Source organism: Hypanus sabinus, chromosome 1, assembly GCF_030144855.1.
Source record: "Hypanus sabinus isolate sHypSab1 chromosome 1, sHypSab1.hap1, whole genome shotgun sequence".
In the NCBI taxonomy this organism is placed as follows: Eukaryota; Metazoa; Chordata; class Chondrichthyes; order Myliobatiformes; family Dasyatidae; genus Hypanus; species Hypanus sabinus.
In genome coordinates, this window is record NC_082706.1 from 90,134,281 (window position 1) to 90,154,190 (window position 19,910).

The 19,910-nt window shown below is 42.7% G+C and overlaps 1 protein-coding gene across 7 annotated transcripts in view; it reads left to right on the forward strand.

Moving 5' to 3' along the window:
• The window catches only part of LOC132395291 (sperm-associated antigen 1-like), a 151,397-nt gene extending 131,954 nt beyond the window's left edge, over positions 1 to 19,443 (forward strand). For all 7 annotated transcript variants that reach the window (XM_059971684.1, XM_059971703.1, XM_059971721.1 and 4 more), the window contains one exon: positions 18,506 to 19,443. In XM_059971684.1, coding sequence (XP_059827667.1) covers positions 18,506 to 18,634 — 129 coding nt within the window. In that variant the 3' untranslated portion in view covers positions 18,635 to 19,443. The remainder of the gene's footprint in view (positions 1 to 18,505) is intronic.
• The last annotated feature ends 467 nt before the right edge of the window (positions 19,444 to 19,910 follow it).

A 19,910-nucleotide genomic window follows, 5' to 3' on the forward strand; every position in this document is an offset into this window, starting at 1 on the left:
TTAAAACTTGTATAAAATTTTATATTTTTTTTTAGTAGTTTTTAATGCTTCATACCAGTTTCCTCAGTTCACCTAATAATGTTCTGCTATTCATTTCGCCTTCAACACCCCCTTTCACACCAAAGTTCTTCCTAAATTCTATATTGCATTTATTTGTGTGACCACTAGTAGATGGTCTTCATATCTACCCTGTCAAATCTATTGTCAATGTTTAAGATGTTTTAACGGATCACCTTTCAACTTTTTAGGAAAAGAATCATAATGCTATTCAATCTTTCATGGTAGGTATTTCCTTTTAGTTATAGAATCAATCATCTAAATCCTTCATGTATTTTCTCTGGAATTTTCATGTAATTATAAGGCTAGGATAGAATGAAGTAATCCAGAAGTTGGTCGCGCCAATGATCAGTATAAATTTAAGTTGCATTCTTTTCATCTAGAACGGAATAAAGTGCTAATACCCAGTGGCTACTTTATTAGGTACCTCCTATACCTAATAATGTAGCCACTGAGTGTACGTTCATGGTCTTCTGCTGCTGTAGCCCATCCACTTCAAGGTTTGACATGTTGGGAGTTCAGAAATGCTTTTCTGCACACCACTGTTATTATGCATAGTTATTTGTGTTCCTGTCAGCTTGAACCAGTCTGGCTGTTCTCCTCTGACCTCCCTCATAAACAAGGCTCACTAGATGTTTTTTTGTTTCTTGCACCATTCTCTGTAAACTCTAGAGCAGGGTTTCCCAACCTCATTTATGCCATGGCTCCTTATCATTAACCAAGGGGTCCATAGTCCCCAGGTTGGGAACCCCCACTGTAGAGATTGTTGTGCGTGAAATCCCAGGAGATCAGCAGTTTCTGAGATATGCAAACCACCCTGTCTGGCACCAATAATTATTTCACAGTCAAAGTCATTTAGATCACATTTCTTGCCTGTTCCGCTGTTTGGTCCGAACAACAACTGAATAGCTTGTCTGTGTTTGCATGCTTTCATGCATTGAGTTGCTGATTAGATATTTACATTTAATGAGCAGGTATGCCTAATAAAGTGGCCACTGAGTGTGTACATCACAATTTTGATTTTTGGATGGTTTTCTATTACATCTTTGAGCAATGTATCATCTTCATTAATTAAGATGACTGGTATGTAGTTCACTGGTGTACTGTTCTGTTTTTACATTAATAAATATCAACTGCCAGTAGGGAAACAGTCTGGCATGACCATGACCGAGGCTTTAAGTAAAGCTTAAAAATGAGTAGGTGCCTGCTGGAATAGTGAACATTTTTTGACAGTAATAGTTAAGGAAGATGGAGAGAAAGTAGCAAAAAGAAGTCCTGATGATGGGTCATGGCCCAAAACATCGACTGTGTTTCCCTCTCCTATTTACTGCCTGACTTGCTGAATTCCTCTAGAAGTTTGTGTGTGTTACACCAGAAGAAGAGAACTGTTGAGTTTAAATGTCAGCAAAAACAGCTGGTAACGAAGTTGACTGTTCTTTTGGGAGTTAAACATAGAATATTAAACATTACAGCACAGTACAGGCCCTTCAACCTGTGATGTTGTGCTGGCATTTTAATATACTCTAAGATCCCTTCCCTCCTACATAGCCCTACTTTTTTCTATCATCCATGTGCCCATCTAAGAGTTCCTTAAATGTCCCTAAAATATCTGCCTCTACGACAACCCCTAGTAGAGTGTTTCACACACCCATCACTTTCTGTGTAAAAAAAAAACACCAAAAAATTCACCTCTGACATCTCCCCTATACTTTCCTCTATTCACCTTAAAAATATGCCTCCTCATATTTCCGCCCTGGGAAAAAGTCTCTGGCTGTCCACTTGATCTGTGCTTCTTGTCATCATGTACATTTGTACCACACCACCTCCCATTCTCTTTCGCTCCAAAGAGAGAAACCTCGCTTCCAACAACGAAGTTTGAAACTGATTAAAAAGGTCTTCAATGTAGCTGAAAAGCAAGTTCAAAATACATTTATTATCAAAGTATGTAGACCATATACAACTTCGTGATTCATCTTCTTGCAGACAGCTACAAAACAAAGAAACATGATAGAATTCATGAAAAACCCAACAGCACAGTCATATATCCAATTTGCAAAAAAAAGATCAAATCATGCAAACAATAAAAAATAGGAAACAAACAAATGAGAACAAGAGCAGAAGAGTCTCCGAAAGTAAGTCCATAGCCACATAGCCAGTTCAGCATGGCAGCTGACCCAAAAATCTGATGGCTATAGGCCACAGGCATGGAGCCAGGTTCAGCATTGAAGTGAGTCCCAATGGCTGCAGAGGCAGTTCCCTAAAGTGAGTAAAGCCTCTCAGAGTCCTTTTTTGTCCTCTGCCCTCAGCCTTGTCTCCTTAATCTTTTCAAACTGGCTCCATGCTTAAATTGATTAAACCTCAGATCATAATCCGCTGTAAGGCCTGGGCCCCACCACTTCAGTTCAGACTGGCCCCAAAGCTACAGGCTTCAGATTGCAGTGATCGTGGTCCCAAGGAAGTAGAATTGTGAGTAGTTTTGCTTGCTGCCAGCAAAGCATTGCCAGGGTCTCGTCAGTGCCATCTTTGCTTGCTTGTGTGAAAACTTGAGGTTAGGCCAGATATTTCCACTCTGGGATAAACACTGACCAGCTACCTTAATTTCCCCAGTATTAACTGGGATTGGGAAAAGCCTGGAAGGGCAGAATTTTTGTTGTTCATCTGGGGGCAGTTTTTGAATTCAGTATGTAAATAAACCTGCAAGGAAAAAGCTTTACCAAATCTTACCTTGGAGAATGTAGCTAGTTTGGGTGGAGGGAGTATGGATGATGGATTAATTTGGAGATGGTTTTTATTAAGATAAGATAGTTCTAAATTGGGGATAGTTTTTCAAAAGTACTGTTGTATCTTTTTGTTTTCCTGTAAATCCCTTCAAGAAAATGTATCTGAAGGTAGCATATAGTGAAATTTTGATAATAAATTTACTTTGATTTTGGACTTTGGTCACCAAAGAATAAGGATGTAATAGTGCTGGAAGGGGTGCAGAGGAGATTCACTAGCATATTGCCTGCAATGGAGCAGTTCGATTATATAAGGAGAGACTGGAGAAGAAGGTGTGCTCTCCATGGACACAGGATGTTAAGGGGGTCATGACTGGAGTATATAAAATTACAAGAGTATAGATAGGGTAGACTGCAAGAAACTCTTCCCCATATACAAATAATGGTAGATAACACTTGAGGGCATGGATTTACAGTAAATGGGAAGAGTTCTAGAGGGGATATGAGGGGCATCTCACCCAAAGAGCAGCAAGTACATGGAATACCCTGTCTGAGAGTTGATGCTGGGTTGTTGACACCCTCCATATCTCTCCCATCCATGTACTTCTGCAAACATCTCTCAAACGTTGAAATTAAACCCACATTTTGTATATTTTGAACATCACCTTTCTATCATTCATCATTTTGAACATCACCTTTCCCACTTATCTACACATTCACATGATGTGGTCAGTGTCAGAAGGGACCTACTGGAGCCACTGCCTGTCTAAACACAGAGCAAGGCCATAGTCAGGAAATTGCTCCCATGTGTTGTTAAGTTTAGCAATTGATTCATATGGTGCTGATTATGGATTATATATATCAAATGGATACATTTCTATAGATCTGTTTTACAAAGAGATTTCATTTTATTTGAAGATACAGCATAAGTAACAGGCTCTTCCGGTCCAGCAAGTCAGTGCCGCAGAATTACACCCACATGACCAATTACTCTACTAACTTATACATCTTTAGAGTGTGGCAGGAAGCCAGAGCACCGACTGAGTTGTGGGGGAGAACATACAAACTCTTTAGAACCAGCGGCAGGAATTGAACTCATGTTTCTAATGTTGTAATAACTTAACGTTAACCGCTACGCTACCGTACCACTCCTTACTCAGCAGTGCTTTTACAGGGCAGAGGATTACGAATGGGTGCTGGGCAAGAGGGGTAAGCACGAGTGTGAGGGGGTCATGGGGAGATGAAAGCAAATTTCCCAAGGAGCTGTTTGCAAAGAGAAAGGGAAAGCATGCCAAATGTGCTGTGAGGTGATTGGAGAGTACAGGACTAGGAATTCCAGGAATGGCCTTTAGTAGTGTAGCTGACTGAATAAGAACAATATTTAAAGATGTTAGCAACGCATGGAGGGAAATAAACAGTCACCATTTCAGACCGAAACCCTTCATCAGGACTGAAAAGAAAGGCAGCCCGCAACCAAGGAAGACCCCAGTTTGTAACGTTGAGGTTGAGACAATGGAACTGCCCCAATGGAATGGCTTTTCCACTTTAAAAACTCTTCCATGCAGATTTCCTGTCATCGTTAGACACAATGGACAGCCACCATATTCCCCTCCATAGATGCTACTCGACCTGCTGAGCTCCTCTAGAATTTTGTGCTTGTTGCTCTGGATTTCCAGCATCTGCAGAATATTTAGTGTTTATATCTAAAGATGTGTTTGAAGGAGATAACAGCAATTGGCAATCACAGCAGAACTTGTTGACAAGATGCTTGATATCAGTTGTCTGAATCATAGTGAAGCCTCATCAGGATAATATGTACAGAAATGGTGGCAGACGCAGACTGGATGGTTTCTGATTTGCAGAATTTGAAATCCCAAAGACCATTAGGACGGATATCTCGACAGATCCACAGTGATAAAAGCATATATCAAGAGCCTGTTGAGAGGCTCAATAATGGTTTGAAGATGAAATAACAGCCATGTGTTATTTTTTTCCCTTATACTTTTTTGGTGCAGGCAAAAAATTAATTGTTTGCACTTGATAGGCCTCACACAGTAAAAGCATTTATCTGCAAAGTCCCACAAAGTTTGCCTGATCTTGACCAAGACTTTAATATGAAAAGGATGACAACTTTGGAACCAAATATTAACCTGAGTCCTTGGCTGTAAAAGATCCCATGTGGGTACTTACAGAAAAGCTGGACGTTCTCCCAATATCATGATCTCCATGATATCTAAAACAAATCAACCAGTTGTTTACTGGGTAGCTGTACTGTACCAAGTACCCGAAAGTTTTGGGTATATTTAAAGCAGAGATGAATGGGTTGTTGATCAGTAAGGGCATCATAAGTTACAGGGAGAAGGCAGGAGAATGGAGTTGAGAGGGATGATAAATCAGTAATGATGGAATGGCAGAACAGGATTGATGGACCGAATGGCCTTATCTCATTTGGTCTTATGGTCTGTTGTGAGGGTGAAATCAGTGCATGTAAAATAAAAACATCTTCCCCCCCCCCCCCCCGCCCCAAATATATATTGGTCAAAAGTAGCTGCGTCAGTTCACTACATGTACTTTTTAGGGCAAGTTATGTGAGTTTGTTCCACTTATCCAAAAAATTTGGATATAATTTTAAACACAAGTATTTAACTGCCAAATTGTTTCGTACTGGAATCAAGGCAATAGACCAAGCAAATATTTGAAAAATCTCCATCTTTCAAGTCTTCAGGAACCTGATATTCAACTTCTCAATTAAAAAAAAATCACTTCTGCTTTTCCCACGGGCTTTTAGACTTCATACTGGTTGAGTCCATCCATGCAGATGGGCGTCACCAAGTTAACAGTGTACATACTTTATCTTGGTTTTCCAAAGGAAACACTGAAGTTTGTGTTAAACCACAACAGATGAAAACTACTGGATAAAAGAACTACTTCTGTTAAAAAAAAAGTGTAACTAAAGCTTGTGACTAGAGCTTTACATTTAGTTTGCAACGTAACTACGTACAGTGGTTATATGAAGCATGTGCATAAAGCATCTCCTGAATATGATGGATAGGGACCTATATCCTATTTGTTAATACAAGTACAGCACAAGATGCTGGAAATCTGAAACAAAATACTGGAGGAACTCAGCAAGTTGGGCAGTATCTATGGAGGGAAATGAGCAGTCAACATTTTCCACCAAGACTCTTCATCAAGACTAAAAAGGAAGGGGGCAGAAGCTAGAATAAAAATGTGGGAGAGGAGGAGGAGCACAAGCTGGCAGGTAGTTGATGAAACCAGGTGAGGACTGGAAAAAAGGTGATGCTAGGGAATAATGTGGGAAGCTGGGAGGTGATGTGGAAGAGGCAAAGGGCCTCCTTGATCGTGTGGAATTGGTTCTTATATTCAGCAACTTCTCTTTTGAGTCCTTGCACTTTATTCAAACGCAACATGAACATTATAACAAAACTAAAGAAACCACGTGGGCACTTGCATGGTCCCCAGTTATGCCTGCCTTTTCATTGGCTTTATGGAACTGTTCATGTACCAGACCTATACTGGGAACACTCCCAATTCTTTCTGCATAACGTTGACAACTGCTTTGGTGCTGCTTCCTGCTCCCATGTTAAGCTCTTCAAATTTATCAACTTTACTCCAGTTTCCACCCTGTCCTCAAATTTACTTGGTCCAATTCTGACACCTCTTTCCCCATTCTTGATGCCTGTCTCTGGAGATAGATTATGTATCGACTTATTTGACAAGACCACAGACCTACACAGTCACTTTCTGCAAACAATTCCCATCCAGTCAGTTGTGAGAATGCTATTCCCTTCTCTCATTTCCTCTACCTCCACCTTACTTGTTCTCAGAACACTCCAGGAGAATGGAGATATCCTCCTTTATTCAGGAAATGGGGGTTTCCCTACATTGCTATCAATGCTGCCCTCAGCCATATCTCTTCCATTTCCCACTTATCTATCCGCACTCCATCCCACTCTGACAGAATAGGGGATAGGGTTCTCTTTGTCTTTACCTACCAACCCATGAGCCTCTGTTTCCAGCACATCAATCTCCACAACTTTTGTCATCTCCAGCAGGTCTGTCCATGGCCTCCTCTACTACCACGATAAGGCCAGATAGGTTGAAGGAGTAACATCTCACATTCCATCTTGGTACCTCTAACTTGACACCATCATTACGGATTTCTCTGACTTCAGGTAACCAACTCTCCTCTGTTTTTCTTGCCCATTTGCTTTTCCTCATTCTGATGGCCCTCTCACCCCTTCTTTTTCCCCTGTTCCACCCCTATAGAAGCCCATCACCTCCTGGTTACCCACCTCTTTCCCTTTATTCCATGATCCATACTCTTCTCCTATCAGATCCCTTCTTCTTCAACCCTTTGCCTCTTCCACCTACCATCTCCCAGCTTCTAGCACCATTCTCTTTCAACCCCTTCCTCCACCCACCAACATTCCACGTCTCATCTGGTCTCACTTATTACCTGCTAACTTCTGCTCTGCCCCATTCCCTGCTTGTTTATTCTGGCGTCTGCCCCCTTTCCTTCCACTCCTGATGAAGGGTCTTGGCCCAAAAGGTCAACTGTTTATTTCCTGCGAAGGTGCTGCCTGACCTGCTGAGTTCCTCCAGCTTTTTGTGTGTGTTGTCACAGCAGAATTGCAGGTTGATGATTCCACCATTCCATGTCACATCACGCTGTAACCAAATTGCTAACAATAATCCACTTACAGTGACTCTAATGACCTGACTTCTGAAAGGTGAAATGTTTAAGGGGAACATGAGGGGAAACTTCTTCACTCAGAGGGCGGTGAGAGTGTGGAATGAGCTGCCAGCGGAAGAGGTGGATGAGCGTTCGATTTCAGCATTTAAGAACTGTTCTGTTAACTACATGGATGGGAGGGATAGGGAGGGGTATGGTCCAGGGGCAGGTCGATGGGACTGGGTAGAATAATAGTTTGACACAGACTAAATGGACTGAAGGGCCTGTTTCTGTGCTGTAGTGTTCTCCAACTCTATGACTCTTTTGGCATTTTATATCTGAAAGATGGATCTCAGAGACGGGGCAACTTTGTTAAAGAGTATTAGAGTCAGTCTATGCAATCCCATGACAGGATACTGACTGGGGGCCTAGAGAGGGGTTCAAAGTCATGCACACTGTATGAGAAGGGAATTCCATACTTCTCATATCCTGGACAAGCATAGGTGCTGAAAGGGTCATCACCTGAAGGAGCTCAAGCCTTGGTTTTAAAGGTCAGTTATGTTCCAGCTGAGAGACCAAGCCTTTGGCTGTGTTGTCACCTTGCAGCTTAGAAGAGTGCAGGCAGGAAACAACTGGGTGACTAGTAGGTAGCCAACAAACAATACAGATAGGTAGGTATTTCAGGATTGAAGAAGATGGCGAAATGTGTCATGTGCATCAAATCAAATCAGCAAGGATTGGGCTGGAGGCAACCCACAAATGTTGCCACACTTCCAGTGCCAACATAGTATACCCACAGCTCAATAACCCTCACCATACACCATAGGTCAAATATGATGGCAGAATATAGTATTAATGGTAAGACTCTTGGCAGTGTGGAGGATCAGAGGGATCTTGGGATCTGAGTTCTTAGGACACTCAAAGCAACTGCGCAGGTTGACTCTGTGGGTAAGAAGGCATACAGTATATTGGCCTTCATTAATCGTGCAATTGAGTTTAGGAGCCGAGAGGTAATGTTGCAGCTAAATAGGACCCTGGTCAGACCCCACTTGGAGTACTGTGCTCAGTTCTGGTCGCCTCACTACAGGAAGGAATGTGGAAGCCATAGAAAGGATGCAGAGGAGACTTAGAAGGATGTTGCCTGGATTGGGGACCATGCTTTATGAGAATAGGTTGAGTGAACTCGGCCTTTTCTCCTTGGAGTGAAGGAGGATGAGAGGTGACCTGACAGAGGTACATAAGATGATGAGAGGCATTGATTGTGTGGATAGTGTTACGTACCCCGTAACTGGGTGTCTGACCAGCAGAGAAAGAAGAATCAGTTGGAGTCTGGTGATACCAAACTAAAGGTGGTTTATTAGTAAACTACACAACACAGTATCAAAAATGCAAATATACATATAAAACAAGTTAGCAGTAATAAACCTAAAAGTATAGGAATAATAATAATCAATAATAAACAAGCTCTATCAATGTCTAGGGGTAAATGGATTGTCATAGGAAAGTATAGAGTTCAGTTCATAAATGCTGAAGTAGTTATGGTTGTATTGAAATCGTTGGAGAGAGAGCGAGCGAGAGGTAACAGTTACAGCTGCGGCAGGCAAACCTTTTGTGGCTTTCTTAATCTATCGTATCGTTGTGGCCATTCAGTTATGACCCCTCTGTCCTTCAGCTAGACCGGTCTCCTGTGGTGGACTCGTCACTCTGGCATGAGTGGACACACACGCAAGTCCCCACCAGCCCTGCTGTAACACTGTGAGCTTTACTGACCGATCTGCTGGTTCGGTCTCCAAAGCCCCCACCTTTCTGTGGGTTCCCAACACTCAGTCAATGTCCACTGTTGAGTCTGAAGGGTGTCTCTCCAGACCTGTCTTTTATCCCCACTCATGGGGTCTCAGCTATCCATCAACTCTGAATGACCGTGTCCATCAAATCAGGCCACTCCTGCTATCTCCTGGGTGTTAGCTCTCTCTCTCTCTCTCATGAGCAGCATAGCAACAGCAATAGTTAGTAGTTCTGAGGAGGGGGGTTGGGAATGGTTAACTCTGGACCCTCCTGACCATCAGGTCTGTCCATCACTCATAACAATAGTGAAAGGCTTTTTCCCAGGGCTGAAATGGTTGCCACAAGAGGACACAGGTTTAAGGTGCTGGGGAGTAGATACAGAGGAGATGTCAGGAGTAAGTTTTTTTACTCAGAGAGTAGTGAGTGCATGGAATGGGCTGCTGGCAGTGGTGGTGGAGGCGGATACGATAGGGTCCTTTAAGAGACTTTTGGATAGGTACATGGAGCTTAGAAAAATAGAGGGGTATGGGTAAGCCTAGTAATTTCTAAGGTAGGGACATGTTCGGCACAGCTTTGTGGGCCAAAGGGCCTGTATTGTGCTGTAGGTTTTCTATGTTTGGATTCTGGGAGACAACCAGAGCATGTGGAGAAAAGCACACGAGGTCACGGGGAGAATGTGAAAGCACCTTGCAGACAGCAGTGGGAATTGAACTCCTATCTTGCAGTTGGCAGCTGTGAAGTGTTGCCATAACCACTACACTACTGAGACACATGCGGTTATCTTACCCTGACCAGCTCGGAGTGTTTGTAGGGGAAGAGGGCTCTCTGTGAAAAGCATTAAGCCAAGGCCAAAGCACCATGGCTGGCTTGGCTCCCCAGTGTAGGAAAAGAATGATCAAGGAAGTGGTATTTTTAGGGGAGTCCATAGATACGTGTGCAAGCAGACTACTCAGTGATCCTAAGACGCTATAGTGCCAGCATCATGGGTCTCCTGTCACAGCTGCAGAAATTCTGTCAACAGAAGATCCAACAACATCTTACATAGAGAGTGGTGGGTGCAGGGAACACCCTGCCAGTGGTGGTGGTGGTGGTGGAGGCAGATAAATTAGGGACATTTCAGAGACTCTTAGGTGGTTGAAAGAAAAATGATGGGCTATGTAGGAGGGAAGGATTAGAAGTAGTTAAAAGGGTTGGCACAATATTGTGAGCCAAAGGGCGTTTGCTGTTCTATAGTATGTTCTATGTTAATATTTTAAAATAGGACTATTTTTCAAAAGTATATTTTGATTTGGAAAAGATAATCTTTGAACTACTCTCAGTGCAACAAGTGCTGTAACTGGAAGATATTGTATCTGGGTGAGTAACTGGAAAGAGGGTACAAGAATCAGCGATTTAAGTTCCTACAACATTGGGACCAGCTGTTGTTGAGAAGTTGGGATGGATACTCAGCAGGACTGGGGTAACAACCTTGCAATTTATTTGTGCTCTTGGGAAGGGTTGAATCTATTGTGGTAGGTTATTATAAAGGAAATCAGAAACAGAAGAGATTCTGCAGATGTTGGAAATCCAGAGCAACACCCACAAAATGCTAGAAAAACTCACAGGGTAGGCAGTCCCCTCTGGAGTCAATAAGCAGTTGATGTTTCAGGCCTAGATCCTTCATTAGGACTGTGAAGAAAGCCAGAATAAGGAGGTAGGTGAGGGAAAGGATACAAGCTGGAAGATGATGGATTAAGTCAGATGAGGAAGTCGGTAGGTGGGTGGAGGAGGGGTATGAAGTAAGAAGCTGGGAGGGGATAGGTTGAAAAGTATTGGAGAAGAAAGAATCTGATAGGAGACGAGAATGAACCATGGGAGAAAAGGATGGGGAGGGGTACATGGCGGTGGTAGTAAGCTGGTCAGAAGAAGGGGAGAGGTGAGAGGGGAGCCAGAGTAGGGGATGAAAGAAGAGGGAAGGGAAGGGAGAATAATTACTGGAAGTTAGATAAACCAATGTCTATGCCATCAGGTTGGAGGCTACCAAGATGGAACAGACAATAGGTGCAGAAGTAGACCATTCAGCCCTTCGAGCCTGCACCGCCATTTTGAGATCATGGCTGATCATCTACTATCAATACCCGGTTCCTGCCTTGTCCCCATATCCCTTGATTCCCCTATCCATAAGATACCTATCTAGCTCCTTCTTGAAAGCATCCAGAGAATTGGCCTCCACTACCTTCCAAGGCAGTGCATTCCAGACCCCCCCACGACTCTCTGGGAGAAGAACTTTTTCCTTAACTCTGTCCTAAATGACCTACCCCTTATTCTCAAACCATGCCCTCTGGTACTGGACTTTCCCAGCATCTGGAACATATTTCCTACCTTTATCTTGTCCAATCCCTTAATAATCTTATATGTTTCAATCAGATCCCCTCTGAATCTCCTTAATTCCAGCGTGTACAAGCCCAGTCTCTCTAACCTTTCTGCGTAAGACAGTTCAGACCTCCCAGGAATTAACCTCGTGAATCTACGCTGCACTTCCTCTACAGCCAGGATGTCCTTCCTTAACCCTGGAGACCAAAACTGTAGACAATACTCCAGGTGTGGTCTCACCAGGGCTCTGTACAAATGCAAGAGGATTTCCTTGCTCTTGTACTCAATTCCCTTTGTAATAAAGGCCAACATTTCATTAGCCTTCTTCACTGCCTGCTGCACTTGCTCATTCACCTTCAGTGACTGATGAACAAGGACTCCTAGATCTCTTTGTATTTCTCCCTTACCTAACTCTACACCATTCAGATAATAATCTGCCTTCCTGTTCTTACTCCCAAAGTGGATAACCTCACACTTATTCACATTAAATGCCATCTGCCAAGTATCTGCCCACTCACCCAGCCTATCCAAGTCACCCTGAATTCTCCTAACATCCTCATCCACATGTCACACTGCCACCCAGCTTAGTAACATCAGCAAATTTGCTGATGTTATTCTCAATGCCTTCATCTAAATCGTTGACGTAAATCGTAAACAGCTGTGGTCCCAATACCGAGCCCACTAGTCACCACCTGCCATTCCGAGAAACACCCATTCACCGCTACCCTTTGCTTTCTATCTGCCAACCAGTTTTCTATCCATGTCAATGCCTTCCCCCCGATGCCCTGAACTTTGATTTTACCCACCAATCTCCTATGTGGGACCTTATCAAATGCCTTCTGAAAATCGAGGTACACTGCATCCACTGGATCTCCCCCATCTAACTTCCTGGTTACATCCTCGGAAAACTCCAACAGATTAGTCAAGCATGATTTACCCTTGGTAAATCCATGCTGGCTCGGCCCAATCCTATCACTGCTATCTAGATATGCCACTATTTCATCCTTACTAATGGACTCTAGCATCTTTCCCACCACCGATGTCAGGCTGACAGGTCTATAGTTCTGTTTTCTCCCTCCCTCCCTTCTTAAAAAGTGGGACAACATTAGCCATTCTCCAATCCTCAGGAACTGATCCTGAATCTAAGGAACATTGGAAAATGATTACCAATGCCTCCGCAATTTCCAGGGCCACCTCCTTTAGTACCCTAGAGTGCAGACCATCTGGACCTGGGGATTTGTCAGCCTTTAGTCCCATCAGTCTTCTCATCACCATTTCCTTCCTAATGTCAATCTGTTTCATTTCCTCTGTTACCCTATGTCCTTGGCCCATCCATACATCTGGGAGATTGCTTGTGTCTTCCTTAGTGAAAACAGATCTAAAGTACTCATTAAATTCTTCTGCCATTTCTCTGTTTCCCATTACAATTTCACCCAATTCATTCTTCAAGGGCCCAACATTGTTCTTAACTATCTTCTTTCTCTTCACATACCTAAAAAAGCTTTTGCTATCCTCCTTTATAATCCTGGCCAGCTTATGTTCGTACCTCATTTTTTCTCCCCGTATTGCCTTTTTAGTTAAGTTCTGTTGTTCCTTAAAAATTTCCAATCATCTGTCCTCCCACTCACCTTAGCTCTGTCATACTTCTTTTTTTTTAATGCTATGCAATCTCTGACTTCCTTTGTCAACCACTGTGGCCCCTTTCCCCCTTTTCAATCCTTTCTTCTCTGGGGGAGGAACTGATTTTGCACCTTGTGCATTATTCCCAAGAATACCTGCCATTGCTGTTCCACTGTCTTTTCTGCTAGGCTATCCATCCAGTCAACTTTGGCCAGCTCCTCCCTCATGGCTCCATAGTTTCCCCTGTTCAACTGCAACACTGACACCTCTGAGCTGCCCTTATCCTTCTCAAATTGCAGATAAAAACTAATCATATTATGATCACTACCTCCTAATGGCTCCTTTACTTCAAGATCACTTATCAAATCCTGTTCATTGCATAACACTAAATACAGAATAGTCTTGTCCCTGGTCGGCTGTCGTACAAGCTGTTCCAGGAATGGTTTCCTAGGCACTCTACAAACTCCCTATCCTGGGGTCCAGCACCAAACGGATTCTCCCAGTTCACCTGCATGTTGAAATCCCCAATAACTACTGCGACATTACCTTTGCCACATGCCAGTGTTAACTCCCTATTCAACTTGCACCCAATATCCATGCTACTGTTTGGTGGCCTGTAGACAACACCCATTAGGGTCCTTTTGCCCTTACTGTTCCTCAGTTCTATCCACACAGACTCTACTTCTCCTGATCCTAAGTCCCCCCCTTGCAAAGGACTGAATCTCATTCCTCACCAACAGGGCCACCCCACCCCCTCTGCCCACATTTCTGTCCCTACGATAGCACGTATACCCTTGTACATTCATTTCCCAGGTCTGATCTCCCTGCAGCCATGTCTCCGTTATCCCAACAATGTCATAGTTACCCATTCGCACCTGAGCTTCAAGCTCATCCGCCTTATTTCTGACACTTCATGCATTCAGATATAGAATTTTTAGCCCATTTCTCCTCTCTCTGTTTGAATCTCTGCCTATTGTGCTTAACCCAGCTCCCCGAACTCCCATCGGGCTATACGCCCTTAGAATTTTGTTGTCCTTCCTAAATTTACTTATTCTTTCTGCACATTTAACTCCATGTTCCGTCAGACCATCCCTCTGTACATGTGTCCTCCTTATCACTTGTTTTGCCTCACCTTTCTGTACTACACACTTAATATTCCGGAACCGTGTAGACCCCACCTGTCCTTTGTTCTTCATCTCGCTATCCTCTCTCACATTCTGGATCCCCGCCCCCTGCAAATTTAATTTAAACCCCCCCCCCAAGAAGCACTAGCAAGCTCCCCTGCAAGAATGTTAGTACCGCTGCAGTTCAGGTGTAAACCGTCCCTTCGGAACAGCTCCCACCTTCCCTGGAACAAAGCCCAATTATCTAAAAACCTGAAGCCCTCCCTCCTGCACCATCCTCTCAGCCACGTATTAATCTGTATAATCTTTCTATTCCTTGCCTCACTTGCACGTGGCACAGGTAGCAATCCTGAGATTGTTACCCTGGAGGTCCTGCCCTTCAGCTTCGCACCTAACTCCCTGAACTCCTTACGCAGGACCCCCTCACTCATCCTACCCACGTCATTGGTCCCTACGTGGACCACAGTATCTGGATTCTTGCCCTCCCTCTCGAGAATAACCTGCACCTGATCTGAGATGCCTCGGACCCCAGCCCCAGGGAAGCAACATACCATCTGAGACTCCCGATCTTACCCACAAAATCTCCTATCCGCCCCCCTGACTGTAGAATCCCCTATCACTACCGCTCTCTTCTCTTCCCTCCTCCCCTTCCTAGTCGAGGGTCCAACCTCAGTGCCAGAGACAGGACCACTGCAACTTGTTCCTGGTAGGTCATCCCCACCAACAGTATCCAAAACGGTATACTTATTGTTGATGAGAACGGCCACAGGGGTGCTGTGCTCTCTCTGTCTGCTCCCCCTGCCTCTCTTGACTGTTACCCATTTGCCTACCTCCTGTCTTTTCGGTGTGACTACCTCCCAATAACTCTTATCTATGTCTGCCTCTGCCTCCCAAATGATCCGTAGTTCATCCAGCTCCTGCTCCAATTCCCTAACTCAGTCTGATAGGAGCTGCAGCTGGATGCACCTACTGCACTTGTGGTCATCAGGGACAACTGTGTTGACCCTGACCTCCCACATACTGCATATGGAGCACACCACTGCTCTAACCGTCTCCCCCATTACCTGATCCCAGATTAGTCAGAATAAATGAAAAGCAGGCTTCTTGCTGAAGTCCTCTTGCTCCGAAGCCCGCTGAGCCAAAGCCCAGCACTTCGCTGCCCGCTCCTGAAAGTGGGCCGCTTTTTAAACCCCGCGCTCGCCGCTGACGTCACCCGCGCTTGCGCAGCTTTACCTTCCTCCTCAGGTACTCTCCAGGTAGGTCCGAGGGTCTCGGCCTACCTACAACGGTTGATCCTCCGATCTCCAGTGTGGGGTGTTGCTCTTCAAAACTGGCAGTAGAGGCGGCCATGGACCTACACGTTAGACTGGGAATGGGGATTGGAATTCATTCGGAGGGAGAAGCGGCAGGAGAGGCAGTCTATCGATTACGAGTACCCGGGATCCTTGGTGGGTCCAAACTGGGGGGCCCAAATACAGCTGGAAATCATATGGAACTAAATGGGGCAAAGACAAATGCCCAGGAAGGGCATGTGGCTGTGGTATCAAGTCTGGGTGAGCACACGGTCGAAGAGTCAGATAGCACAGAGTGGGAGCAGTCAGAGATGGTCTCACTAAACTCCCATCAAAGAGAAGATTTAAGCTTTTTCAGGGTAGGCATACATCAAAGAGACTTTCACAATAGGAGCAGCAAATTAGAAATACAATCCAGAGCAACACACACAAGATACTGGAGGAATTCAGCAGGTCAGGCAGCATCTTATGGAGAGAAATAAACAGTTGTTTCAGCCCTGATGATGGGTCTTGGTCCAAAATGACTCTTTATTCCTCTGCATAGATGTTGCCTGACCTGCTGAGTTCCTTGATTTCAGGAGAACTTTTCTAGGCTGTGTTAGTGAGTCCAATCAGGTGGAGAGGAATGAAGCTGAGCTGGTGGAAGACATATCAATGGTAGAACAAATCTGGGGTAGTTAGAGTCAGTGTAGTTTATTGAAAAGGACACATTTGGAGGAATGATTATCATCTGTGTTGAATCAAATTTTACCAGACCAATAAGTGTTTTAGCAAAGGTAGATTGTAAGTAGTAACCTGAAGATAAATAAGCAACTATCAATGAGGATTCATGGAGTTCATGGTAAACAAAGGAAAAGGTCATAAAACATAAGAGCAGAATTAGACCATTCAGTCCATCGAGTCTGCTCTGCCATTCCATCTCTCAACCCCATTCTCCTGCCTTCTCCCTGAAACCTTTGACTCCTTACTATTAAAGAACCTATCAACCTCCACTTTAATTATAGCCAATGATATGGCCTGCACAGCCATCTCTGACAATAAGTTCCAGATTCACAACTTTTAAGGCTGTTATTCGCAAATTTAGAGTCCCTTGATCTTGAGTTAAATAAATCAAAACAAAACAAAATAAATCAAAACAAAAGGCATAAGACACAGAGAGCTATTGAGAGAAGAAACCCCATAATAGAATAGAAAGAATAATAATAAGATTAGCATCTGTGGAAGTGGATAATTAGAAGGTCTAGATAAAATACTGTATACCCCAGGGACACTGAAATCTATTACAAAAACATTCTCAGAAATACTAACACTGTACAGCTGTTAAGTCATAATCTGAGTTACTACTAGCCAGTTAGTTTAGCTAGGAGGCAGATTATTAGAATCCATTCCAAAGTACAGCACAGAATTCTGTGGCCCCTTTATTAAGAAACCCCTGCACTTAAAGTAGAACCAGCACTTTGTCATTCCTTGTCAGACTCACCTTATGTACTGATAATCTGTATGCTGCGTCACTTTATGTACAATCAGTCTATGTAGACAAGCTAATCTTATATATTTATTGTGTTCTTTATGCTTATTTTTTATGCTGCATCAAATCCAGGGGAATAATCTTTACATAAGATCATAGAACAAAGTAGAATGGCATAGCAGTGAGTGCTATGCTATTACATCTCGGGGCATTCCAGAGTTCAGAGTTCAATTCCACGAGTCTGTACGTCCTCCCAGTGGAACTTGTCAGTTTTCCCAGGTGCTCCGGTTTCCTCTCATAGTCCAAAGTTTAGGTTAATTGGTCATTGTAAATTGTCCCTTGATTAGGTTAGGTTAATTGGGTTTGCTGGAAGTTACAAGTCGTGGCTTGGGCTGGAAGGGCCTACACTGTGCTGTATAACTAAGAAAGATAAAATAAACACTACAGTACAGAAACCAGCCCTCAGCCCATCTAGTCCTTGCCAAACCATTATTCTGCCGAGTGCCATTGACCTGAACCTACACATTAACCTTCCATACTCCTCCATCTATGTGGTTGATCAAACTCCTCTTAAATGTTAAAATCAAACCTGCATCCACTTCTGCTGCAGCTTGTTCCACACTCACCGCCGAGTGAAGTTCTCCTTTCACCCTCAACCCATGATTCTAATCTCACCCAATCTCAGTGGGAAAAGCCTGCTTGCATTTACCTTATTTATACCCCTCATAATTTTGTATGCGTCTATCAAATCTCTCCTCATTCTCCTACACTCCAGGGAATAATATCCTAATGTATTCAATTTTTCCCTATAACTCAGGACCTCAAGTCCCAGCAACATCCTTGTAAACTTTCTCTGTACTCTTCCAGTCTTAATGATATTATTCCTGCCAAAAAGTGACCAGAACTACACAATAATCTAAATTAGGCCTCACCAACATCTTCAATATACTATCCCAGCTCCTAAATAATACGCAGTATTTTGATTTATGAAGGCCACTGTACCTTCAGTCACACCTGCTTCACCCCAGCCAATGTAATGTTTTTTTTGCACGTGAAATAGCAGATCCAAACGGTACAATTTGACACAAGAAAATCAGTCTTGAAAGATTAATAAACTGGATGATCAATTGAATTAGTTCATTTGTTTTGGAGCTAGTGAGTCTAATATTAGAGGGTAAGGAACATCATCCATCATAGTAACAAGATGAACTCTTACACAAAACTGAATGTGATTTTACAAAACATTCAAATATTTTTAAAGCAAAATTATAGTATATGCTTTATAAAATTCACTTATAAAATTAGATTGCAATGGATAGATGGTGCTAACAGCTTGTATTTAAATTGTTCATGTAATTTATGGCTGATCTTAATTTCATATGATTTTTGTGCAGATTGCATCAGTGATTGCTGGTAAAGAAAGAAATCAAGTGGAAGAACTCTTTAGCAGTTTGCTACAGATGAAGAGCACCGAGTTTACCTCTGAAGATGTACAAAATCTAGCAAGAAACTATGATATATAGTACTTTTTTAGGAGTCATAATATTAATATATTAAAATGCAACTCAGGTAGCTAGAAACTATGGAACTCTTATCACTTGCAGCCTCATCACTTTTAATCTGTGTTAATTCTTTATTGAATCAAAAGAAATGACCTAAATGTCTCTCAGCCAAGTACCTCACCATACCCCATTCAAGTAGGTTTCATTCATCCACAGGAATGAGTTGTTGATTATTTACTTAAAGGAACATAGCCATTTTCAAAGTTGTGGCCTCATTTCTTGAATGAACTAGCACAATGTATCTATTCCTCCTGTTGAACAGTTTCAAATCCCCATTGTCAAACAAAGAATAAAGAACAATTACCTTGTTGTTTATCAACGCTGTTCTACCTTTCAGTGATTTAAGTTCAAGTTTCAGAATAGTTTTATTAAAAGAGATTTTTCCTTTGCTTGGTTCTTTATTAGAATGAATGGTTTATGGTTGTGGATTGCCTGGTGAAGGCTACTAATTTATTCATACTCATTGGAATTAAGCATACTTGCTATGATAAAACCTTGAATACTGAATGTAGACTGCAGTAAATCTGTAGTTATGTACAGCTGTAGTACAAGCTATTGCCAGTCTGTGATAAAACTTACTGCACTACGATGCACTCTTTCAGTTAAGATCAAAGACCTGTAAAAAATATTTCAGCTTGTAATGTTATTGCACTGTGGAAATAAACTATACTTGTATTGATAACTCTTTTTGCCAAAAAATTTTCTCAATAATTTTGCAAGATGTTTGCAGAACCTTGACTAAAAATATACAATGATGCTGACTTGTGTAATCTCTTCATTTCTTAATGTCAGATTTGATTTCAGTTTCATTATTACTGTCTTTAAGCATTTATCAGTGGGAGTGTATTCTGTCATCTTCGCTAGTCCTTAGAGCTGTACAAAACCCTTCATTAATGAAAGAACATTTGGTTTGGATGTTAGACCCCAAGACATATGAGCAGAATTCAATCACTGGGTTCATCCAGTATGCTCTGCTATTAAATCATGGCTGATTGATTATCCCTCTCAATCACATTCTCTGGCCTTCTCCCCATAACCTTTCACTTCCTTACTAATCAAGAACCTATCAATCAACACTTTAAATATACCCAATGACTTGGCCTCCACAGATTCACCACCCTTTGGTTAAAGAAATTCCTCCTCATCTCTGTTCTAAAGAGATGTTCGTCTATTTTGAGGCTCTGCCCTCTGGTCCTAGACTCATCCACTATGAAAAACAACCTTTCCACATTCACTC